The 27,715-nt window shown below is 38.1% G+C and overlaps 1 protein-coding gene across 1 annotated transcript in view; it reads right to left on the reverse strand.

Annotated features, from left to right (window-relative positions):
- Nucleotides 1-27,163, reverse strand: part of LOC129577385 (protein rhomboid) — a 67,068-nt gene extending 39,905 nt beyond the window's left edge. The window contains exons 1-3 of the mRNA XM_055464315.1: nucleotides 25,036-27,163; nucleotides 24,825-24,914; nucleotides 24,355-24,555 (exon numbers count right to left, since the gene is read on the reverse strand). Of these exons, the coding sequence (XP_055320290.1) occupies nucleotides 24,355-24,555; nucleotides 24,825-24,914; nucleotides 25,036-25,161 (417 nt within the window). The 5' untranslated portion in view covers nucleotides 25,162-27,163. The remainder of the gene's footprint in view (nucleotides 1-24,354; nucleotides 24,556-24,824; nucleotides 24,915-25,035) is intronic.
- Nucleotides 27,164-27,715: the final 552 nt, after the last annotated feature.

Genomic DNA, 27,715 nt, shown 5'->3' on the forward strand with positions numbered 1-27,715 from the left:
CTCTCTCTCTCTCTCTCTCTCTCTCTCTCTCTCTCTCTCTCTCTCTCTCTCTATGTGTGTGTGTGTGTGTGTGTGTGTTGTCGTGTCCAATTTTTATGATCTATCAAAGTCTAGTTCATGTTAACCTTCTTTTTTTCTTCCTTTTTTTCGCTTCTGACAGTTGTCTCATCATATTTCAGTGCGTTCAAATGGCGTCAAAGCATAATTCTGGCAGCGGCTATAATTCCACACCAAATCACACACTCCTTAAGCATGGTATGCGAACACAAAGCAGAAAAAACGCCTATAAATTAGTATGACAGCTGATCAACACATTCGATTTACGAGGCGTAAATTTAACGCATTGTGTCGTGATATGCGTGCTCACCGAAAAAAAGATTACTCCACTCTCTCTCTCTCTCTCTCTCTCTCTCTCTCTCTTTCTCACACACTATCTGTTTTCACATTTGAGCCGAATCTTCAGAGTGCGCGCATTCTATTATGCACTGAATCATTCGACCAGGTCATTAAGTGAGTGTGTGATTGTTTGAATGAATGAAGTGGAACCAACCACGACAACAACAACAGGAGGAAAAAAAAGAACGTTCTTCATTTGATACGGCTAAATGTTCATTCGATGGGAATGGAATGGTGTGATATGAAAAGGATTTCCAATGAAATGCCGAAAAGGGTGCATCGGCCAATTTTTATGACTTATTTTGGTTGAAGTTGTTGTTGTTCAACAAAACCAAAGATTTTAATCGACATTTCTTTTGAACAAAGTGGCACCTTCGTGATATTTCATTATGGGTTTATTCATATTTCACCTCCGATACCATAACCGGACGCACTGACTCTGCTTCCGAGTAAAAAAAAACATTCCTATTCACTTTTTTTCGTTCGTTAGTTTATTCGTTCTTTCGTTTGGTTTCATTCTCTCGTTGGTTTTGTGTGTTTTGTTTAATGTGGTCGCGGCATTTTATTTCGTGGTGATCATTCGATATTATTTTACAGCTCGTCAAATACATTCGTTGAATTTTAATACGATTCGCTTGAATTCGGCGGAATGAAACGAAAAAAAAACAACAACAACAACAATCATTGAACACTGTCAGCGTCAAATCGAATCTGCGTCATCGATCGCCGCCGCCGCCACATTCCCATTTCGATTCATAAACACTCATTTCATTTATCGCGCGCTTCCATCGTTTTATCCACTTCCAGCTCACTTTTTATTTGAGGAAATGACTTTATTTCCGCCACAAAAATTCAAATATAAAAATGAAAATAAAAGCAAAATGCCATCGAAATGGAAAATATGAATGGGGAAAAAAATGAAGAGAAACGACAACGACAACGACGACCACTAAAGCAGCATTTGCTTCCGTTCATTAGCATTTTAAAAAGAGACTGTGATTTGCATCAAGAATCTTAATCAAGTTCTCGCCCAATTCTTCGCTTCGTTCACTCGTGCGACATTCAAACCACTCCAACCCAATTCGCATACACACTTTTTCTCATCGCATCAAAATGATGACGAGAGAGAGAGAGAGAGCGAGCGAGAAGAAAAAACAGTGTGCCGTTGCAAACTACTCCACCTACATGCTGCCTTTTATTCCTATGCACTGCGAATAATGCACCTCCATTCGCCATAAATATTTTATCGCTTTGATTGGCTCGTTGGTGTTATGCTTGTTATTTATTTCTCATTTTTTTCTCATTCGTTTTTCAACCGCACATTTACAAAACTTTACCAAATAGTTAAGCTGAACACGATGTGGCACCTTTTTCAGCACCAAATTCGCGCTATAAACCCAGTTAAGGCAACACTTTTGTCATATTTTTTTTTGTTTACTGCGCCACCGCGTTCAATGAAAAGGATATTTTAAGCGTTGGTCTGCAATTTTATAGTATAATTTGTGATGCGGAAAAATGGATTCGATTGTATTGGATTTCGATGCGGCTTCGTCCTTATAGATTTTCGCCCAGGGGATTGACGGCCAATTTCCCATACGAACAAATTCGAGGCAAAAGACGACGAAATTTGATGCTAATCGAAAATCGGTCTATTAGACAGTGTCGAAGAGCCGACAGAGTCATTGTAATCTTCAATGATGAATTCATTTCAAAATAATGACGAATTAAAATGAAAAAAAAAAGTGAATTTCTCTGATTCTATAAGAAAAGATCATTTGTTTAAACTAAAGAATATAGCTTTTTTCTTTATGAATTTTACTCCATCTATTTTGCTTTATAATAGCCAAGTCAATTGTATAATTATACAATTAAGCCAAATTTTGCAAATGATTCAAATTGCCTTCCATCATCTGCTATCAATCATCACTGTTCTAATTGACGGTATGTGTCGTTTATCCCCCGAAATGGTTCACACATTTCGACTGCATGAAAGAGCAAAAAAAAACCAACAAATAAAAAGCAAACTTTGCGCAATACGATTAAAGAAGATTGACGTCGTTCGATCGCATTTTTATTGCTTTGTATTCATATAGCGTGAAACAGATGATGCAGCACACTGCACTGTGTGCAGTCAAACGACACACAGGCAAATAATAAATTCTTTTGTGGCTCAATCAAAACCTATATTATATTCTCTCTCTCTCTCTCTCTCTCTCTCTCTTTCCCTCGTTGCTGGTATTTTTCAACCGTTTTTTTTTTTCAAAAGCAATATTCTTATCCGCATCAATAAAAGTGTGCAAATTGAAAAGAATCAAAGAAGGAGGCCCACAGGCGAGACGACAACGACGACGGCGATGGCGGAAAAAATGAAGGAAAAACGAAAAACGTCATACGTGTTTATTGAAAAGAATTGGTGATCAGGAAACAAACACGTTTTTCGTATTACATGTATCCAAATGGCTCACTTTCATAATACATATATGCTTTTTTTTGCTGTTTCAGCGAGATGCACGATAACAATGATAATAGTGAATAGAAAATGTGCAACAATAACGAAAAAAAAACGGATCCGAAATGTGTACGTGTGTGTTTTTATTTTCTTTCGGTGAAAAAGACAAAGATCATGCAGTGCATTGGTACATGATCCAGCAACACACTGTACACATTTAAGAGAGTTAAGAGGCACATTCTTGAGCAAAAGCCTGATTGTGTCGTCGTCGTTGTTGTTGCAATCAGCCCCCTAATTTTCAATGGTATGCATGTTGTGTGTTGTTTGCAATGTAGAAATAATTTTTAGAAATGATGCATTTTCCATCTGCGTACACATCGGATAAAGACAGAACGAGAGTGAGTGTCGTGTGCATGTTGAGATTTGGACCGTGTGCACTTATGAACGCACCTACGCACGCATTCATTTCAATGTTGAAAGAATGCAGCAATCGAAAAAAAGAGCACATTCGTTTTAACATCCGAATCCGAATAGAAAATGAGCGCGATGCGCGCGCTCGTAACCAATCCGAACAGTTTTTAACATAAGAAATAAATATTAAACCAGATTAACGAAAACATAAACATAATTTCGCTTTTTTCTTCTCTCTACGAATAAAAGTGCGACACGATCGCTATTTTGGCCGCTTGAAGAGCATGGCATGTACGTAAGGAGTGGATGGAGATGAACGAACAAAAAAAAGAGATTTGAAATAATGTAGAAGTATAAATGGAAAAATGTGTAGCAAAAAAAATATTTTCTCTGTAAAATGTTTGTGTCTATTTGATTTGTCTTTCATCTCTCTGCACTACTGGAAACGCGCCCGCGCGCATGCATATATTCAGCGATGGCGATGGCCATGAAATTGAGCCGGCCAGCCAGCCAGCATACGAACTGAATTTGAAGCAAGGGGAGCAAAACGATAGACAACAAAAATCATCCACACACTCAATTACAGAGAGGCCAATGTGTAGTGGAAGGAAATCTTAAGGATTCGGCTTGAAATCAAACACGCATATTTTTATTTATATATATATATGTATTTAACGAAATGAAAAAACGACACGGGCAAAAAAAACGTAAAATGAGAGGAAAAAAGAGCCTGAGCCAAAATGAAAATGAAAAATGCGTATCGTTTGTGGATGTGGATCTGGAATAAACGTGAAACATGTTACATCGATCTCGCAGCAGCAACAGCAGCAATGGAAACGAGAGATCGCACAACAGCACATACCAAAGGAGCCCGAGATGATGATGACGACGACGACGACGGAGCTGCATAGACTACGACGGATGAATGGGAAGGTAGAATGGAGAGTGAGCGCGCTGCCAACAGAGGTAATATATGTCGAGAAATGGCAGATGTTTCTTCACTTATTCACAATTTTTATAATAAAAATCGGTCTGGTTTCGGAAATACACCATTCGAGCATTAAAATATACCGGGGCCTTTGCCACAGCCACAAATACCAAAATATCCGAATGAATATTGCATACAATGTACGATTTTTTTTCTCTACTTCTCTCTCTCTCTCTCTCTCTCTCTCTCTCTCTCTCTTTGCATCTTTTCTCTTCCTTCTCCTCTTCCACACACGCCACACATTCGGTTATGTGTCTTCCTTCCTTCATGTGAAAAGCTGAAGACGACGACGACGACGAAAAACAAAAATCGGTTCAGGAGAGTGTTATTCTGCATTCTCTCGCTGCCTTACATCGGATGGGCTAGTGCGCGCGAGCGCTCACGTGCGCACACTCACTCTTGATATCTCTCTCTCTCTTTCTCTCTCTCTCTTTGGATTGTTCGTCTTGTATCACTTATCGGGATCGGTTCTGTGTTCAGATTCTTTTCATTTCGTCAACACACAAAATACATTCGCTTTTCATTCCATTCCATCTCCTGTTCCGTTTTATATTTGCGATTGTGCGACGACTGCTATTCAAACGATATGTTTCATGGCGTTTTTTTCGGCGCTCTTCTTCTCTCTCTCTCTCTTGCCCGCGTTGCTCGGCTACATTGTTAAACGGTGTGGATCGACCACAGAACAAAATAGCAAACGAAAAAAACAACAGAACAGAACATACATCTACACACAGCATACAAATAAACCAACAACTGGATGCTACGCGGTGTGTGCTGTTTTTTCTTCTCCCTTTCTCTCTCTCTTAAAAACAACGATCTTTTTTATTATCTTGGTGTGTATTTAATTCCGTTCTGATTATATGCTCGCATCAGCACAAAATCAAATGGCACAACTAAAAATTGTTGCGGCAGCAGCCAAAAACATCACACATAACAAAGAAAAGATAACATATCGTGTTCGGTGAGTTTCAGCTCTTTCTCTCGCTCTCTCGCTCTATGCGGTGCCGTGTCTTCACTGTTTTTTTTTCTTAAACTTTTTTCTCTTCAATTTTCGCTCCTTCCGTCCATTTAATGCTTGCAAAAGTTTCGTGTGGAAAATTGGACACGTCGTGCAAACCACAAGCAGCAATTCAGCAATCACACCACACAACTAAACACACGCAGAGCAGACACGAACCCATTGCCAAAAAAATGAAGTAAAACGAAACATCAACCAACGAAAAGATGAAGAAAAAAAAAACGATTCACATACAGCAAACAACACGAGAGAGAGAAAAAATGAGTAAATGCACTGCTTTCCTTCTATTTCCAGATTATTACTTGTTGGTATTTTAAACGCGTTTTATAATGGAACTGCTAATGCATTTTCATTAAGTCAGTCAATAGCCGCACGTTTGTGGTGTTTTGTAAGAATAGCCGCCGCCACTGCCACTGCCACGAACACATTCGAATCAATTATAAATTGGAAAATCATACACAAAATATGAGTAGCAATTACTTTGTATATCGGTTACAGTGCGCGATATCAAATCCGAAGCAACTTGCATCCAATGCACCTGGACCTGGAAATGGGTGAGTTTTTTTTCGGCTTCTGTGCTGGTAAGCTCTCTTTTACTCAAAAATTATCTAATTCGTCATTCAAAAGAAAAACAAAATCACCGTAATATTCAACAAAAGCCCCGCATCGAACACCGAACGTTTTCAATCAGCCTGACACAGCTCGCACATAAAGAGAGCGAACGTGAAAGAAATAAACACTGTAGAAAAAAAGTGAAAAAGCTTAATAGATTATCATTTAATATCGGATGATCAAATGTGTATTTTCTTGCTGTGTTCAACAAACACAATGCAACGTCAACGATTCCAGGAGGCTCACACGCAGACAGAATAACTGAAATAATGAAAATGAGCCGAAAATTTGTTTGCAACAAAAGCCAATTTACCGTGAAATAGTCTTCTTTCTTCATCACTTAAAATCAGCTTCTTCAAATCGAACATCAAAAAGAAAACCACAGAAATCATGGTCTTGCCGAGAACGAACACACACACACAAAAAAAAAGAATGAAAACCAATTTCATTAGGAAAAGTGCTGACATCACACGCACACACACACTGCGTTCGAATCAAATGCAAAAACTATTAGCAACATCAACCATTTTCATCGAACAATTAACTTTTACGATTGCTTTCACGATATCATCGTTGTGATGAAAGGCGATGTGCCTAATTTACTAATCGATCGATGCCTGAATTTCGAAACATCACACACACAATCTATTACGAAAAATCGAAACGATTTCAAATGGTGAATGAAAGACATTCGGTTTGTTGTGTGCCTCCATGTTTAGAATAGAGAGAGAGAGAGCGAGCTTGTTGTCCTGTGGTCATTGCCGCATTGCTATTGAATTGAATGGGCGAAAAGAATGGCATAAAATTAGCATTTGATGATAGCGCCTATTCTCTTGCATTTAATTCAATTTCATGAATCTATTATGTGGCCCGCGTGCGCGCCCATGTTTTTGTACCGTTAATCAAATCGGCTTTGACGAAGCGAAAATTCATTCGAAATAAATTCGTAACGAAAAAGAAGTAGTGGAGAGACCAGACCGAAAAGAACAACCTCGAATGCGTTCTTCCTTAAAATCTAACGGGTTTGAAAGCAAGCTTCATTGCTTATGTATATAGTATTTGAAATATGCGACGTTTGATTTGAATCCGTTTAAATATTCGAAATGCGGTTCACCATTCGCATGGGCCGGAGAATTATATTCTGGATGCGATTCCCATTTGATTTGAGCCGATTGTCTACCTCTTCTATATTATTCGCACATGTGCAGCAGCAGCAGCAGCAGCGACAGCAGCAGAACAACACGGTGCGCATACTTTTCCTTAGCACAAGAGATATTGCGAGCGAGCGAAAGACAAAGTGAATGAAGAGAAAACCGTAAATAAATATTTACAGCGCCGAAAATCCGTAGGCGAACTGGATTTCGTACACACGAAAAATAGTTTTGTGAATTTTGTACCAAAAACCAAGCAGAAAACGACAACAACAACAACGCCAAATACTTTTCGAGTGCGTCGAAGAATGTGCAGCATGCACAAAGAGGAAGACAGAGACCAAAAAGGCGGATCAGCGCGACAGACACACAATTTCACAAGAAACATACAGCGTTATTATCTTGATTTGTTCGTTTTTAACATCTTTTGTCACGAAAGTAGCTTCGATGTGAGCGAAAAAAAACACACACACACACACACGACACACGATGCAGAGCTGAGGACAAACAAAAAATGTGCATCTAAATTACATAATAAAATAAAATTAAACATGTACTGACAGCTTAAGTGCTACGTCAACGCCGATCATTTGGTAGAGAGAGAGAGAGAGAGAGAGAGAGAGAGAGAGAGAGAGAGAGAGAGAGAGAGAGAGAGAGAGAGAGAGATCCGTTGCGGGGTTTCATTGTCATTTAAATTGTGCACGCAGGAAGGAAATCATATTACGGATTTTTTTTTATTTGGTTAGTTTGTATGTCGATGTTGCATTGTTCTACTGTTTTTAATTTGCTTCTGTGCTCTTTTTTTACATATGGTATATGGAGTGTGTGGTTTTTTATTCGGGCTGGAATGTACAGGATGCATTCGTTGTAGGTTTAAATGTTGAGGCGCGTGCGCTGCTCACAATCGATATAGGATATCCTTTCTTTCGACACAATACACCTATTTTCAGAGGCCATAAAGTAAATAATTTATATCTGGATCTCCGAATGTGTTCATAGCAAAACCATTTCATTTTTATTTATTTTTTTCCTGGTGTTGTTATTGTTCGGACTGATATCAATATCGGACGCATCCAACCACATGTAGCATATGCTGATATCTTGCCAAATGTACCGCGTGCTTACACTTCGAACCAACCATCCAAACCGATCGATCAATCGATCCAATCAAATGGCCGGAAAGAGACACAACGACTCAACGAATGAATTCAAGTCCAAGAAATGCGGAGCAAAAAAAAAAGAAGAAGATGATGATGAAAAGAGAAGAAGAAAAAAAAATGCAGCTCACAAATGCTCGTCCTCACTCCAAACATTTTATGATCTCTTGTTGAGTTTGAGTGCAGGTGCATCGAAATCAAACTTGTTCGGCTGCATACGCAACAGCAATACTTGTTATACGGTACAACACATAGCATGCATCGCATTTAATACGTAATAAGTAAATGTGAAAAAGAGCCTTAAGCACCGATGCACGATCACACAACAACAACGACAAACAACAAAAAAAAACGGCAGAAGAAAAGAGCGAGCGAGAAAAAACACAACCATTTCCTACCAACTGGAATGGAAATGCTGTACGAGACAGAAGCGAATATGAACCAGAAAAAAAAAACAAACGTCGAATATAAAATGACGAAAGAAAGAGAAAGAAAAGCGTACCAGTTCACATTTATGATTGGAACAAATGTCTGGCACGAGCCTCAGTGTCAAAGTTTAAGCAGAAGTTGCGTATTAACGAATAAAAAAGCGTAAAAAAAAGATGAAAAATAAAACACACCAAATCCACAGAAGATCTTCTCGTGTGTGTGTTCTTTTTCTTCATATATGGCACATGTGCACTACGTACACACATTTCAATTCGCTGGTGCGTCATTCATTATCAGGTCTTAAGCTTCTGCTGCTGTTGTTGTTGCTTATTTACCCGGCTTCATTCTCTTCATTCATCGATAAATTTGTTTGTTAAAAAAAGCCGCATGGTGTAGTAATAATAAAGTAAAATTATATTCTTTTTTTCGACAGAAATACACAACACCAAAACGTTAAAATTGATTTGAAATTGCTGCTTTCGATGAGTTTTTAAGGACGCCCCGACGACCATTTGACAATTTGTTTAGACAAGAGCTAGTACAATAGACAAGTCTTTCGGAATGTTAGTTGTGGTTTTGTTTTCTTCTTTGATTGAGATCGATTTGATCGATCCATCCGTTCAGCGATCAACAGTTTGCGCGATAATATGAAACGGTACATTAACAAAAATAATCCACACCGTCATGCTAATTCAGTGGTTGTTGCCCAAAACAGAAGGAACAGGCGAGAGAAGAAAATCACTCATTTTACACCGTATATTATTCCTTAAATTCCTCTTTGATGGCCGCAATATACGTGTGTATGTGCATAAACGGTGAAATTAAAGGACGAAACGAAAGCAGTTATAAAATAGCAGTTGTGTACTGTAGGGAAACCAAAAACAACAACACTTCGCTCGTCTCATTTATTTAAACAAAACATTCCTCCAAAAAGGAGGGAAAAAAAGGTAGAGAAAAAAAGTTGCTATTTTTTGTTTTCATTCTCGCTTTGCTTCGTTGCAACCGCACATTCTGGATATAATGTGGTTAGGCTATTTTCATTGCATCGGCTGTAGTGATGGTGGTGGCAATGACTATGCTACTAAAAACATCGATTATAAACGCTAGATACACACTAATTTTTCAACATTTTATTCTCGTTGGTCCCGTCCGAATGGTGTTTTCCTTGTGTGCTTCCTAACGGCAGCTTAACGGGTATAACCGAATGCCATACACACACACACACAAACACAAACACATACTCGTTTCTGATTGCATTTTCCACAATGACTGTGTGAGGATTTTAAATACGATCATTTATTTTCAAAACAAACCAACTCGACCAACTGCGCGTCAACGGCGGCGCACTCAAGAGGATAACCGAAAAGAAAGTGATTAAAAATTCGACAACAAACACAAAATGTTATTCCAAAATAGAGAAGAGAGAAATACAAAGCGAAAAACAAGAGATAGAAAGAGTAGAAAAAAAAACGGCGAAGTTGTTTGATTCATCAAAAGCGCTGATACGCATCAAATAGTAGTTACAAATCATTATTACCTCTGTGTAGATTCTGCTGCATTCTGCCGACAGTAGCGTGCGTAGAAGTGGCTACTACCTGGTAGCCAATTTTACATATGTTGTATTCTACGCTGAAACAGCAGCAGCACCACCACCACCATTCGATAGAGAAACAACAACACACATTTGCTATTGAATAGATGCGCTCTATTATTTTGATTACATTTTCTGATGCTCATGGCAAACAAAATACCGATGCACCGTCACGTCTGCCATTTTTTTTCCTTCCTCTGCGTGCTCTCTTTGCTTCTTTGATTTTACCCATTTTTCTCTAGTTGTTTTGTGTTTTCGATGAAGAGCGATAGATGTTAAAAACAATGGCAAATAATTGTGCATATGCGCATGTGTTGCGTAGATCGATTTGATGGGTTTTGATAAGTTTTCAATACGGATTTTTGTGTATTTTATATTTCTTTTTGTCTCGGTTTTAAAAATTCGGTGCGGTGTTTTAGTGGTAACATCCTGTGTATATGCCATAGGATAGAGACACAGGAAGAGAGACGAAGCTCGAAACGCATTTTTCTATTGTTGTTTGTATTAATTGTGCACAAGCCAAACGGCAAACATACGGTTTTGGTGAACACACTTTTTATGTCCAAAAATTGAAAGGAACGAAAAGAAGGAGAAGAAAAAACGGTTTGGCTGTGCGCCGATCACATTTTCGATCATTGACGTCAATCTGTTGTCAAGGGGCAAATATGGATTCAAGGGAGAGATTGGTTGGTTGGTTAGTTGGTTGTGATCCCGTGAAATTCAATCGTGATTAAACTGTGCAAGGTAATAAATATCTCAAATTACTTGCGACACATTTCGCTAGAACTGTCTCTCTCTCTCTCTCTTCTTCTTCTTCTTTTAATCTTGCTGTTCGACCGAACGAACAACCGCTTGATCTATGACAATGAATGTTTTGAACAAATGTTCAAGATGTTTTAACATAAATTGTTTGTCTGGAAATTTAAACAAATTTTTTCGTTTCTTCGAACAAAACCGTTGTGAAAGCACGAAAGCATACGCACAGAAAATTGGCCAAGAAGACGCACACACACACACATACAAAGCGAAAGAGGTTGGTAGCGATGCTGATTAGCATCACGCTTACTGTTGAAAAAAAAAAAAAATAGAGAAATGGTGAGGAAAAAAAATTTGTTTAGCAACATGTAAACAGTGAACACGAGCGATCCATATATAATTAAATTGTGAATGAGGTAGAAGAGAAAAAAAGCAGTTGAAACCCATTATGGATTATTTGCTAGCACAGAGTTTGTTAGCTCCTGTGTGTGTACACAAGGAAACAGCTGGATTTCGTATCGTATGAAAAGAAGAAAAAGAGAAAAAAATTTTACTGAATTTTCGATGAAAAGGAAAAACGAGAAAAAAATTATCGATTCTATGCCACGATATATGCCATGGCTGTTTTCTTCTTCGCTCTTTTTTTTCTCTCATTCTGTTGATAGATATGGTGAATTACAGTTTGCCGTGTATTTTGATCTGGATGGCATGGCACAAGTATGCACACGCAACCATCGCCAAACAAAAAACCAAGACCAACCAACACAAAATTCATCCACTCAACTCCGGGAGGAAGTTACAAAACTTGATTCTTCCTCTTTCTCTCTCTCTCTTTCTTTCTTTTAAATTCTCTTTTAATTCTCAATTCACGAAGAAAACACAATATATTTGCTCAAAGTGGATGAAAGGAACGAACACGAAAGGAACAGATGAACGAACGAACGAATGAAAAAAAAAAATAAATGTGTATGCGCAAAATATTTCATCATATTTAAACAGATCTGGAGGCACAGACACGTTAATATGCATGCACTTTATTGGGTGTTCTGAATTGCTATCGCCCTCTTTCTCTATCACTCGCTCTCATTCCTTTTCTTCCCCGATCGGGCCGGGCCGTTATATTTTAAGTACGCTGAAGAACATATCAAATTAACGATACGATATGTACCATATGTATTTTGAAATATGATCATGTTCTATATCATCTGCTCCTTATGCGCTGTTGAAAACGGAAAAGTGTGCTCGCTCTTCGGCAAAGGTGCGTGTGCAATCGACAATGTATGGCAGTTGATGATGTTTCAAGCCCAGTGCACTATTTATATCTCGTGCACATTTTTTTGTCGTTGTCGTCGTCGTCGTCGTCGTCGTCGTCATCATTTGTGTCGTTCGTTTGTTCTGTTCTGTTCTGTTATACTTGTCTTTGTGATGAGAGCCTCTGCTCATTTGTTATTCGAATCATCTAATTCCGCCATTTAGAAGTAGCGATTGTGTGTATGTATGTGACGAAAAACACCGAAATGCCTTAGTTTTAACTAATTCACAATTTTAACATAATGTGCAGCTCGCATTCGGTATTGTGGACAAAATGAAGAATTAGTTTATGTCTCGTTTACTCTCTACACCGCACTTCATAAGTGTTTTTATGAGTGGTTTACGGTTTTTCCGAAACTATGCGCCAAAGAGACTGAAATGTAGAGAGAGAGAGAGAGAGAGAGAGAGAGAGAGAGAGAGGGAGAGAGAAGACCAACATTTTTATTCATGTATTCTCTCCTCATTCTGTGTTCCTTGGCTTTAGTTTCTTGTATTGTAATGCGCACGCTGTTGATCCCGTTTAACGTAATGCGTGCGAGTTCAATTGAATATCGTTCTTGGCTCTTCCGACGGTTTCACTCTATATATTGTAATCTCAACATCAAATAATCATCATATCAAATATCATGTTTAAACAGAGAGGCTCAAGGCACGTGCTCTCTGTTGCAGCCGCAGCAACAGCAGCAGCTACTCGACGGCTTGTGTATGTGTGTATTTTTCTCTCTCTCCTTCGGTTCTTCACTCACTTATCGTGTCGTTCTTTTTCTATCAGCTTGCATCTGGTTGTTGGTCTCTTTTGTGTCTGTGCACGAAAAGGATTTCCATTGACTAGGCGAAAACAAACGCTACAGCCGAATGAACAGTATGCATCGCATATATAAACTCTTAGGCCATGGCCTATGCCAGAGAATTACATGCAGAGAAGGGAAAAAAGACCAGCAACGGTGAATCTGAATGATGAAACGCACACGAGAGAAGCAAAAAAAAAGAAGCAGCAACAAGCAACGGAAAAAAATGATCGACTGTATACATTATGATATCATCGCTGGCGCTGTGTGTGATGATATGCTTTATCGCTAACGGTATGTGCTTGTGCACTTTGCGCCGTCTGCTGTCGGTTGCTATGCGTTCCAGAACATGCTTTTTTGTCTACAAATACAATTTGGTTCGTTTTTTTTTTTCTTAATTCGAAGGTGTGAATGAAATTGGAAATGGATTTTCAACTGAAATCTGCCCCCCACAATAAACGAACGGCAGCATTCTCGAAACATTCCGTTTCAGACTCTCTCAAAATATGAAAAGCTTAAAACACGTGTCTTATGGTCCATCATATCACTTTGATATTGTGAATGCCTTTATTTTCCTCCTTTTTGACCGTATGCGCCGCGGTTTCCTCATTTTTTAACATCAGGAACACACAAAAACTTGCATTATGTATCACATCAGCACACCAGATACACAGATAGATAGTGTTTGTATTTGATTTGGTTGTTTTTCTTCCTCTTTGGTCGCTTCATGTCCCGGCCTTTCAGTTCAATTCAGTTCCGACAATCGGCTGTATTTATTTAGTGCACGTATGCATGTGTGTACGTATGGAAGTGTGTTTATTTATGCATTTCGGCTTCATTTAAAAATTAATTGTCTACTTAAAGTGCATTTCTTTGGTTAATTTTTAATTCGTCGGTTGCTGTTTCCTCTCGGTCCGATGAACACTCATTCTTAAGTACATACATACATTTCAAGAAAGACGTTCGTCGCTTTTCCGGACGCTCGTGCGCTCTCTTTTTCCATCTCCGGTCGCATCATGCACACTCGCACACACATTTTTAACACATGCCGATCACTTTCGGCGGTGCCGGGCCCGGTGTGTTTGTTTTTACTGGAAATAGAGAGTGAGCGAACGAATGGGCTGACGGAAAGAGAGCCAACTGAATGTATACAATTATAGATTAGGCATTGTGTTGAAATACAAATGTGAATGTGAATGTAAATGAGTGATCTGTGGCGTTGTGCGTGCGCGTTTCTAGTAAGAAGAACGTTCGTAATACTGTTGTTGTTGTTGTTGTTGTTGTTGTAGTTGGTTTTTTTTTCTTACTCGCATTTTGTTCTCTTCAGCACAACATGATATAATAATAATAGCAACAACAAACAGATCATTTACAAACAAGAACCAAAGGAAAAGAAGAAGAAGAAAAGTAGCTGGCTAAAATGTGATCCCATTAATAGATTGTATCCAATATATCACATTGGCACTCACTCACACACCCGGGCAGTAAAACGCAAGATTACACGAAGCGAACAATGTAATAGCGTTGTTGCATATTGAGTGAGCCAAAACTCACAAAAAGTTATTATATATGCTCAACACATATGTTTAATTCACACCGTGATTGTATGTTGAGAACAAGAGAGAAGCAGATACAGAGAGAGAGAGAGAAGGAGAGAGAGAGAGAGAGAGAAAGAGGTTTGGGCGTGAAAAGTACGTGCGTGCTTAATGGAAAGGATGTTTTCGTGAAGAAAAACGACGAGGAAAATTCATCACTTTACTCACTCAATTGTTCCCAAAGCACCACTAATTTGCTGCGTTCAATTAGATGCACTTATGAATCCACTTCAATTCCGACCACTTCCGAAGCGATAAATAATCGCTAGCTGTATAAATGGGAATGTCGGAGCCAACTAAAGATAAAAAAGGAGCTCATTTCGTATACAAAATGGAAAAGTTCATTAGTTCAACGAATTTTTGGAATGAACGACAAATCAACGTGTTTTCATAATTTGGCCGAATAATTCGAGTCAGCGAAATGTATTCCATCGTTGGCGGTGGTGCGAATAGAGAAACGATTTGATATTTATTGCGCTAATAATTAACGTTTAAAATATCAGCACGGTCGTGTGTTTTTTTTTTCGAGTGTGTATGCTGTTGTTGATCGGAGAACAAAGGAAGCGCTCGTCGCCGGGCCAAAAATATGCACTCGGCTTTGAACTGAATGTAAATTAGTTGAATATGATTTATACGAGTATTTATTCGTAGCGCTTCCATGAAATGATACCAAATGAACAAAAACGATGAAGAAAGGAAGAATTGACCCAAACCGAAATCCAGTCAACGGACAAATATGCGGTTGTGATTTTTGTTATTGTTGTTGCCCGTATGTGTTGACCACTTCGTTTCGCTTTCATCTTGGTTCAATACGTGCTCATGGCTCCCATATTAAATTAAATTAAATGAGGTAGTTGATGTTGTTGTTGTTGCCGGTTTTCTGCTTCGTTCTCAGTTTGCTCGTCTCTGTTGTTGCTGTTGCTGTTGCTGTTGCTGTTGCTGTTGCTGAAATCGGTTTGTTCGTTGTTCATCTTGCTTGGCAAATTTATTAAAATTCACGTTTCATTTTAACAGCGACCAAACGCGATGAAGACCACCTATTGTCGTGCAAGTCGCACCCAATTATTGTTCCGAAACAGCTTCAGCAGTGCGCGAGAGCGCGCTTGCTCGCCATGGTTCTGTCAGCACAGGGAATTGGACTTGTGAGCGCATGTTAAAGAGTAAACAAGCGCGTCTTGAAATTACTCAATGAAGAAAACGGCAACAGGCAAACGAGAGCGAAAGAAAGAGAGAGAGAGAGACATAGAGAGTAGAAAAAAACCAACCAAGCAGGCAGGCAAAGTGAATGATCGAAATGAGTTTTATTGTGAGAAGAGCGGCCGAATGATCGTTTTGGGGGCCTTTGCCTTTTTGTTGCTGCTGCTGCTGTTGATATGTCTCGTTCCGTTCGGTGCTCATTTCAATTCGTTTTGCTACTACTAAAAATAATCCAAATATATATTCACTGTTTGCCGTTTGACTTGTTGAGGAAGAGCACCACATACATTTATACACGCATTGCAGCAGAAGTAAAGCGACATCTGAAAAAAATGCCGCTAATTGTTTCGATTAATAGTGTGCCTGGTCTTCATTTCGGTGTGCGTGTATTATTTATTAGTACGTAGATTTTGTGGAATTTCAGAGTTTAGTATATATGGTCTGTTTGCTTGCACATTGTTCGATGCATGGGTGACACCGTCACACACAGAGCGAGCGAGAGAGAGAGAGAGAGAGAGAGAGAGAGATGGTGAAGGAGAGCGAAATAAAGTAAAATAAAAACAACAAATGAAGTTACAATGTTTCGTTATTTATTTTGGCCGATTAAAGAACGAACAAACGTGAAAAGACGACGACCAACCAAAAAAGATAAAAGAAAATATGTCGAGCAAATGAGAAAGAGAGAATTCAATTGTTCACAATTGATTTCGAATTTTGGCTCGGATATAAATTCGGATTGTACACCTTGAACAATTTCATTATGTGTTTTCATTATGGCATCATCGCTCGATTTCCTCGCAGTTGGCTAATAAGCTTGAATAATGGGCATTTATTGGGATGACCAAGAGCAGACGTGACGAGATCAGCTCACCGAAAAATATTTTTTGAAAAAAAACACACACACAAAATGTATAACATAATGTACACGATAAAAAGTCAAACAAACAGCAAAAACACACACCTAGAACAACTAAGCAGCTAAACACCGAAAGACTGCCGAGAAAGAAAGAAAAACGTATACAACGCACATAAGGAACGACACAATGATCCGACTTGAAAGTGAGTTAAGAGACAGAGAGAAAGAGGCCATCTGAATGAATGAATGAATCGAAGGAACGAGAAAAAAAAATTGTGTGGTCTTTTCGATGTTTTCGGTGTGTTTCATAAGCACACATTAGATGCAAACAAATTTATCAACGGCATAACTATGGGACAATAGCTAATATTTTGGAAGGCACATATAACACAGTGCGAATGAATCGAAGCGCTAAATATGATGTGAGCGATCGCACACACGGTAGAGGTGAAAAATGGTTACGAAAAAAAAAACACACACACAAAACAACGAACAAACAATATGTGTGCTGGCTATCAGATGCAATATCGTTCATAGATTTCGGCATGGACCAAAGTCACAGCTAGCGTCAACCACCCGCTGATTCGGTTCGATTTCATAGCCATTTTATATAGATGGATAGATTTTCTCTCTGTATGTGTGTCTCTCGTTTCTCCTTGTCTCAATCTCAACAGCACAGCCAATGGCCTTTTCGCCTTTCGCCCGTTAGTCATTCTTAAGTTCCAGAGTTTATTTCGGCATTTAATCGCTATATCATTTTCATCCCGCTGCCTCACTCTATTTCATGGTGGCGATTGTTTGCTCACCTAGTTTTTCTCCCTTTCGGGCACCGTATTGGACACGGCCGATTTTAACATCAACAAATGACAATACAAATGATAAAAAAGGAGCTACACCAAACTCGAAAAATAAGTGATCAAGAAAAAATGTATCAATATTTATAAAAATGACTTGTTTAAAATTATACACACCTAATTCGTCTACCCAAACACATACCTACCATTCATATCTGTTACAAAGAGTAAATGATGACGATAGAGAGAAAAATATGCGATAGATAAAGCAAAAAAAGCAGGAATATTTGTTTCATTCCATTTTTTGAATTCTTTTTTCGGTGTTTCAATTGTCCTAGATTTTATTTTTTGTGTTTTCACACACGCACGGGTTTTTTTGCGCTCATTCCTTTTTTTCGATAAAACCGAGTGAATCTCACATGCTCAGAAGAGAGACTCGTTAAAACATGTTCTACATTTTTTTTTTCTTGTTGTTATTGTTCCGTCTTGTTCAAATCTGAGTTGCCTACTACAATCACTTAGCCATGGCTCATTGTTACTTCAACACCAAAGCTGATTCGATGCACCCATCGGCGTGCTCGTTCCAACAACTCAATAAATTTGTCAGTGTTGTACACACATATATGTTCTTTTTTTCATTATCGTCGTCGTCGTTTTCATTCATTCAATTTTCCACCTCTTCGGGTGGCACTCAAATATTTCATGATCTATTTATATTAAGTTCTCACGTATGTCCTTTTTTTATAAATATGTTTATCTAACGCAAAGTTAAGGGCAACCTGATGATAATTTCTGAAGGAAAAAAAACGTCTCTTTTCACTCCAGAAGACGAAGAAAGAAAAAAGAAGGGAATGAATGAAATGTGACTCGTTTCGACACAGTACACATGTACTTAACACAGAGACACACTCGATTTCCCTTAGGAAAATTCATCGACAGACAGAGGAGAGAAAAAAAATTATTATCATCGACGCAGATAAAACAAAACAACAAACACAGTGTGTTTTTAATAACATCTTATTAAGTTTTAATAACAAAAACGAATGAGAAAAAAGCGATTTCTCCCTTTTTCATTGACAAAAAAAATGATGTTGTTTTTTCTTTCCTTTAAGTTTTGTCATTTTTATTTTTCAATTCTGTTTTCTTATTTTTCTCTTCATTTTTCAATGAGTATTTCGGTTCTTTGCCGTGAATTCTTCAATGTGATGTCGGTTTGCTTTAAACACTGCGGGTTCTCAGCAGCACTATTTTTTGTCCTTTCTCTCTCTCTCTCTCTCTCTCTCTCTTTCTCGTCTTGTAGTTTTTTTTCCTTCTTAACATTTCGTATCGATGTCGACTTGTGTGACTTCGAATAAAATTATTTTCTCTTGTCATGTTGTTGTTGTTTATCCTCTTTCTCTCTTCGAGACAAATCTTTGTTTATATTGGACGACAGCACAAACACCGTTTTATGTAAGCGAAAAAGAGAAAAATAGTGCAAATCGCTTGGGGTTTTGTGATTAAGCTCTAATTAAGATGCTTCATGTGAAACAGAGAAGAAGGAAAAAAACGCAGCCTGATTGAAGTTGGCATCATACAACAGTTAAATCCGTAATAATTATGTTGATTAATCAAGAGAATTCAGAGTTTAAATGAATCCGACCATTTTGCGTGTGACCGTTTGTTTCCACAAAATCAATTTTAGAGATCGAACCAATCCGACATTTCGCGAAGACAAAAGCAAATTGTTTTCTGTTTTTTTTTTCTGCTTGCGATCAATAAATCGTAATCCACTTAGGCGAAAAAAGTGGACAAACACAGCCAGAAGAAAAACCCAAAAATCGGATGACAACAATTCTCTTTGCTCTATTCATCTTCTAAATCTTACTTTTATTCTATCTCACACACACACACACACACATAATACAGAAATGGCAAAGAAAGAAACCAGCATAATCAATAATTTCCCTGGAAACTGTATCCAAATCAATCTGTCGGCGATTAGTGAATATTTCATGTGCAAAATCTAATACGATTACATTTAACCTAATTTATTTTAATAAATCTCTTTCTATTCATTTAAATGATCACTCGGGGACGCATAGAGGACGGGACAAAGAGAGACAGATTTGGAAAATCGGTTAAAATACTTGATAATATTACTAAGAGAATTACGGTGATTTTCTGAGTTTTGTTCGGGACTAGGGGCATTTCTCACGAAAAGAATGAATGAATTCTTATAAATTTTGAAAAATTTCTTCTGTTCGGTCCGATTCGATCAATTTTTATCTATTCGTGTAAATAAATGTTCATTTACACTGAACTTGTGTTCTGGAAGTGGGTTTTGGTGGATCTTAAGGATCGTTCAGAACTGCTCCCGGTTCTGGAAGTGGATCTACAGGATGGGCCAGGGCATTGTCAAACCGGATCTGGTCCATCCTGAGGATCCACCAAAACCCACTTCCAGAATCGGGAGCAGTTCTGAACGATCCTTGAGATCCACTGAAACCTACTTCCAGAACACTTTTATTCAAGCAATATCGTCATTTCAGTACATTTTCTTACAGTTTCAATAAAAAAGAAGAAATAATAGACATTTCTGCACATTTGCTCAAATTTTTTGTGTGAGAAATGCCCCTAGGTTCGGGATTGGCCGTTGTTTGTCGTTTTTCGGGTCATCATTATTATCATCATCATTGCCTCTGTTGTGTGTATTTGGCATTTTGGGAAAATGCATTTTGAACAATTGAACTTAACTAAATTTGCACTCATTATCCTTTAATAGTTGTGAACCGTAAAATTGCGGCTTTTCAGCCCAAAACAGAGAGACAACAGAACAGACACACACACACAAACATAGCCAGAATGAACGAATGGAAATATGTGCACAAAATATTGGATTTGGAAATAATGTTAAAAACGACGGATTTTTTTTCAGCTTTTGGCTTTCCATTTGCTTTGCAGCCACAAAATACATACACAAACCAATTGTAACAAAATCTGCAAAATGCGATTGATAGCTTTGACAAAAGTAGCCATTGAAATTGGCCGATTGAAAATTGTGGCTCGAAAAAATTTCACTCTCTCTTTCCCTTTCTCTCTCTCTGTATATCTGTCGGTCGGTCGTTGAAACGGATTTCATTTGATGTGAGCCGATGAGCGATTACAATGGCTTTCAATGGCTATATGTGTTTTGTGGATTATCAAAAAGGTATGATTGGTATGCATGCATTGTCAAAATTTGTCGTTTTCATTTTCCATCTTTGTCACTCTTTTGTGCATTCAATCTCGCATTGATGGAGTAGTTAGTTGGCTTTGCCGATGCGATTTTTGGCAAACAAAAACAGTAGAATAAAGTGGAATAGATTGAAAAATGATTGGTTTTTTGGATGACGACATGCATTTAATTCATGCATTTACGTGGGCATTCTTTTATGCTTTTGTCTCCCTCTGACATGCTCTCTGACTCTGACTCTATCTCTGCCTCTGTGTGTCAATCTCTTGTCCTCTCGGTGCCTCTGTGTGTATACGGAGGCATCGGTGTAGATGACTCATACACACCGAATGAGGGAGAGAGAGAGAGACACGGACAGAATGAAAGTGTGAACGAGACAGAATGAATGGCAGTGTACAAAACACACAAATCCACCCGATAATCTCATAAATTTTTCATTCAATTGCCACAAACATAACGTCACCATGAAATGGACCATGAAATTCGCATACCAAATGCATGTAGCCAACAAGACCAGAGAGAAATGTAAACAAGATGATATGCGGGATGCAGAAGGAGAGACAAAAATCAAAATACACGAAGGCAACGACAACAACAAAAAAGAAAGCAAGAATGAAGCAACAACAGAAAAAAAATCCGTACATATACGAGAAGATGAAGCATAAAAACGTATATATATATACATGTCTGTATTTTTGAGCTCATTGTCCATCAGTACACTAATCAGTAAAATCAGCAAAATCGCTTACAACACGACACAAAGATTTCGTAAAAAATATATCTCTTGTATTATGTTGCTTCTTATTTTTAGTGTGTCGTCGTCGTCATTGTCGTTGTTGAGAGAGAGAGAGAGAGAGAGAGAGAGAGAGAGAGAGAGAGAGAGAGAAAAGTGAACCAAACCCAAACAATGGACAGCATCGGCATAAACATACACACAAATCGTAGGCAAATATCACTGAATATAACAACAACACCACCAAATCAGATAGAATATCCTGAACTGCATTGTTGGCCACTGAACCCATTCCCAAATTTCTGCATGGATTTTTGTTTTTTTTTTCTCCTTTTCCCAAACGTATATTGCCTCTCTTCTAATGTTAAGTCTCAGATTATGTGCGGAAATAAATACAATTTGCGAAAATGTTTCTATTAACTAGTTTCGAATTTTTATTCCATTATCTGTGTCTCTAAATCTTTCTCTCTTGGTTGATGAGAATCGCAAATGAATTCAGGGCCGATAGATAGATGTAGAGAGCGAGAGAGAGTATCAATTTCTCATCCAATCATCGATACATAACGTCCCTTTCGATTCGTTCACAAACAGATACAATTGTGTCTGGTCCATTAGAGCCACCATTCATGATGGTTAATTGAAATTCGTTGAAACGGTAAGCAACGCAGACGCTGCGATCTCATTATCTCTCAGCACATCGAGTCAATGTCAAAGTTTATTTATGATTTTCCATAAAATCACAAAATATTATGTATGTACTCGCCTTACTGTCATTTTGGTCTGACGGTGAGTGAGGGTCTATTTACCCTGTCGGTTTCGTATAAACAGGATAAGTTACGCGTTAATTAGTTGAGAAAATGTATATTCGCTTTTCGAAATTGATGTTGAAATTGTAAGCATCCAATTTCCCTTTCTCTCTGTGGTTGTGTGTTTCATGCCCATTCTAAATCATCTCTCTCTCTCTCTCTCTTCCCTCTGCTCTGCCCCGCTTCGACAAACAAAGGCCAGAGTCAGCATTATTACTTACGTTGGGGGCATTAATATTTTTCTATCCATGAATGAAATGTAGCAAGCAAATAAAAATTCCATTTTTCTCTCTGTCTCCCATATTCTCTATTGCGATTGTGATTGTGGGAAACTATCCCGTTTCCCTTCAGCAACTTTCTCATCTTTGTTTTTAAATGCCGTGTACTGCTCGTGCTGCTGCTGCTGCTGCTGTCGTTGTCGTAAATTTTTGCGCCCCATTTATATATGAAACGCACAACCGGCGGATCGTATAAATTTAAATTGAACGTGTGTTTTTTTGCCTTCCTCATCTTCTTCTTTCTGTATCCTGCGATGAGAGGGAGCGCAGCAGCAGCAACAGCAGTTAAGAGCCGAAATGAACAGAGAAAAGACTGTACGTGAGCGGTATTCAAACTCTTGAATTAACACACAAAAATGCCCATTATTTAGACACGTAAAAGCGAAAATACACTGTGAATATGATGCAAGCATCCCGTATGGTGTATGTTGTAATGCATCCGAAATAGCAACGCCGAGATGCAATAATAAATGAGCAGAGAGCGCGAGCGAGATAGCCAAAAAGAGAAAAAGGGAGAGACCAAATAGAGAAAAAAATATACATGATTGGGTTTTAGCAGTGCACCGACACGTTTGCGTCGTTGTGGACGCAAATTAAAAAAAAACCGACGACCTGATAAAATTATTATTTAAATCCGCATTTATCCTCGGGCTTCATTTCCATTTTCAGATTTTCTCATGCCTGTTCTCTCTTTCTCTCCGATTCTCTGCTGATGTTGTGCTTTTTTTTCTCGTATTTTCGGTCGGTATCAGTGTCTTGGCAAGACCATACCTATTTGTCATTGTCATTCCTCGTCTATTTGCTCAGTGCAGTAAAGTTTCGAGAAAAAAAAAATTAAACGAATATTTGAGAGAGAGAGAGAGAGAGTGCGTGTAAAAAGGTTACAAAGGATCGATGTTGAGCGCCTGATTTACACACAGTGTGCTCATAATTTGGTGTGTCGAGAGAAGCGAAAGGACACAGAAAGATTCGAGAAAAAAAATACATATAGTCTCGGGAAAACCCCGAAAAAGGTAAAACGACCGCAATGTTAAAAACGTGTTGGTCAGCTCAATTTCAAAATTTGTCCTTCGTTTCGGTTGCTTTATGTTTGAACACAATATTTTTTTTTTCATTTCGTTTACTACGTCAAATAAATGAAAACACACTTGTTTTCCATAACATGTCAATTTGATATGCACTTCTCTCACTCTATGTCTATGGCAGCTTGGCATGCGGTTCTTTGGCCCTACACACCGGATAATATTACCTTATCACAACAATAAATGTAAATGTTCGTTTCGAGTATTGTTCATCGTTTTTTGTTATTATTCTTCTATTTGTTCTGCCTTGTTGTCGGACATTCGGTTTTAAACTGATTTCTTTTTTTTTGTTTTCTACATGAATTACGTTCAGAAGTCACGTCTTCGCTTTTCGCACACTCATTCATAAACCAAACACCATAACGAAGAAAAAGCAGAAGAGACGTGTGCAATGGTTTTTGAAAGTTTTGCATTTTATGGTGTTCCATGACTTTTCCCAATAGTTTTCGAAAATTTTATGCACCATTTCCCATCGAATTGATCACGTTCTTCTCAAAACATTTGCAAACCGATTACATTTCAAAGAATTTGATTTATCTTCGAAGAAAACCGTAACAATAAACTAATCCATTCTCACCAGCATGACACATATTCTTGTTTCCAATTTTTGTTCTGTTGTTTTTTTTTCGGTTTTTATGGTCAAATCTTTTAAATGTATTGCATAAATTAGTGTTTTCTTTTTGGCGTTGAGGAAAACAAAAGGGGGAAGAATGGAAAAAAAGATATCAAAAAAAAAACTCACCACATTCACGAATTCCTGAAATGATATTGTCCCCGTTCCGTTTGGCTCTTTTGATTTCAATGCACGATGATAAAGCAATTCAATTTTATTAAAAGGCACTTGCGATTGAAGCTCAGGCGATTTTAAGGCAACTAAGAAATCATTGACGGGTATCTCGCCAAAACCTTCCGGATCAAATTTATCGAAGAGTTGACGCCATTTCTGGAGAATAGAATCGAAAACGAAAATTAAAACAATAGAATGGAGAATTGGCATCTCATTTGAGCTCTTTTATGTTGCTCAATGTCATTTATTTCATGGGTACTGTTTTGAAAACCAAATTCAAAGAATTTAAACGAATGCCCAGCTGCAGAGTAGCTACTAAAGTGAATTGTTTTTTTTTTTCAACGAACCACCATAAATACGAAGTAGTCATTGTATTGTAACTTCATTATTATTCGGTTGACATCTCAATCAAAGTATTCACTTACATCTTCTAGAAGTTCACGGCGCAGTTCAGATTCGTCGAAATCGGAATTGAGATCGGTATGGTCTGTATCGTAGACGCGATCATCCAAGCCCTGCATAGCATAACGTGAAAAACAAAGAAGCGATTCGAATTAGTGACGTACACAAAACGAAGAAGAAGAAGAAAAAGATGAAAATAAATCTGGGCACATTTATGTGCTTCCGATGGCTTACCGGTGATTCAGTGTGTTCAGTTCCGATGGAAGCCAAGGAGCCGGCAATTGTTGAGATGTGATCTATTGTTTCATTTTGACTTGAATTATCCTGTTTGGTATTGAACTTTTCAAATCCCGGCCACATTATTCGAATGAACAACTTCGCATCACCGCATCACACAACAATAACAACAAATACCAAGCGAAAAATGTTTTTATTTTTAATTTCCGACTCGAAACAAAGCGCAGCGAATAAAATGTTCGTTTTATTTCTCTCTCTCTCTCTCTCTCTCTCTCTTGTCTCAACGACAACGACGATTATTATCCAATCAAACTATCCAAATCGCATTTGGCGTGCATGTCAATTTTTCCCCCGTAGCCTCTCTTTTATTGTATTCGTATTGTGTGTGTGTTTTTTTTTGTCGCTGCTACTTAACTTTCGTGTCGTTTTGTGCCTTTTGTAATTTCGGTTTTTGTTCTTACAATTTCATGCCATTTTCGAATGTCAATGAATGAATATCACGAAAGTGCCCTTTTGATTCGCATGGCTCGCTCTCACTCGCTTCTCTTTGTTCGTTGGGATTGGCAAGGAAGAAAAGAGGGGAAATATCACGGCGTTTTATAAGGTCCTTTCTTCCTTTTTATTCATTTATTTATAACCACATTATACAATCTCACTTATTCACTTTTGTCGGCTGCATGCAACCTTTGAGAGCAATGACTCTCTATTTCTAAGTCTTTTTTTCGGTATGTAACGAAAACAACGGCAGTGCCCCGCGTGTATATGTTATTGCTTTGGTTCTTTTTTTCCTGCGCTCACGCTCTCTCTCTCTCTCTCTCTCTCTCTCTCTCTCTCTCTCTCTGTCCCTCTCTCTTTCTTCTTGTCGTCGATTTGTATGTGTGATTATTTCGAAACGATTGTGAGTGGTATGAGGTTCTTCATTCGCTAGACAAGAGGCACACAACGTGTGTGTGTGTGTGTGTATGTGTGTTCTGTGCATTCAAGTTCATGGAATGCAATTTCACTAAATGCTTTTCGCGTTGATGCGGTGGGCACATGGGCTCCGTGCGCGCATTCAAAATTCACTACACACAACTCGCCGTCTTCGGAATCTATCCTATCACCATCCAGCAGATATTTTACGGTACGGTTTCTATGGTAACAACACGTAAACACAAAACGCTTCGTAAGAATTTCTCGTACACTGCGAGATTGCAGCGCATTCAAACAATATGGATGAAGTTTTTTTCCCTTTTTCTTCCGTCAATTGCTTTTTCTTCGCAATTGACTTTTGAGTCCAAGTTTTTCAACCTTTTAATTCCAAAACAATGGAGCCAATTGTCTCGTTTTCCACAGAAAAAAACCCCATTTATTTCTCAGTTATGTATGCGTAAACTATTTTCACTCCTTTCGATATCGAATTAAATTCATAATTTTTGACGGGCTGCAATATTTTTCATCGTGTGGCAATGCAAATTACAATAAATGTCAATGAAAAATATGTTTTGAAAAAATCCACATTTTCAACACTTTGAAACTATTTTTCTTCGATTTATTTATGGAACTTTTCCTCAAATAAAGGAGAACTCATAAGATTTTCTGTTTGATAGAGAGAAAAAAAAAAACAGACTCAATATCAAGTAAATGTTTCTGTTTCTTTTTCGTTCTATGAATACTATTCTGAGGTTTTGTTTCACTAATTGGAGTCGTTGTTAGATTTTTTCGCTTCAAACCTCTTTTTTCCTTCCACTTTGCGGCAAATAAATTATCAATTCTTTTCGAAACAATGTTTGAAATTCATATACACGAATTATTTTTATCTCGTTTCAAAAGAAATTAACTTCACAAAATAAAGTTTTGGACTTGTTTTATTTTTGTCTCTATTTTATCGACAAATACACAAAATACTAGAAAATCGATAGAATGGAAGCAAACAAACACACACTGCAAAATACAAGACGTGCTTTTGTTGTTTGTTTTTTTTTTTATCCGCTGCTAGTTCTTCTTGTTCGGTTGTCGTCGATAGAAATGTCAACTGACTGCAAATCACCCGGAATGGAAATGTCGAGTATGGATTCGCCGAATCTATTTGCAGTACAATAAAATGTGAGTGTACGCGCGCATTTCATTTTCCATTTTATACGTTGCATTGCATGTCTCGACGTTGTTGTGTGTTTTTTCTTCTTCCATTCTTCAATGTTTAACGTGGTGGTATGGATGCGGTGATAGTACGCGCGCCGAAAGAGAGGGTCGAATGTGAGCAGGGCAAGTGAGACGGGCGAGAGTGACAAGGACGAGCGTACAAAAACCCACACAACACATGTATAAGCGTAATTGTTGTTGAATAGGGGAGAAAATGATGACGGCATGTTCAGTGTGTTCGGCCAACAAATCAAGCCATACTCATGGTTATATCGTGCTTGCGTTGAATCTAATATAGCGACGACTTTTTCATACAACTTCCCAGAAAAAAAAACCGATTTCCTTACCAACAAGACGTTTTGCCTTTATTTTTACAATGTGCACATGCGCCGTTTTCACATTCATTTTTCCGGAATCCATCATTATACACACACACACACACACACTCAAACACACTCAAACAGACTCGAAATTGTCAAAACTCGTGGCCAGCAGCTGAAAAATGCTCCAATTGCATTTCATTCATCAAATAAGAACCCCATCGAAGTCAACCAAC

The sequence above is a fragment of the Sitodiplosis mosellana genome, unplaced genomic scaffold (assembly GCF_009176505.1).
Source record: "Sitodiplosis mosellana isolate CC-2019 unplaced genomic scaffold, AAFC_SMos_1.0 Smas_scaffold_6197, whole genome shotgun sequence".
Classification (NCBI taxonomy): Eukaryota; Metazoa; Arthropoda; class Insecta; order Diptera; family Cecidomyiidae; genus Sitodiplosis; species Sitodiplosis mosellana.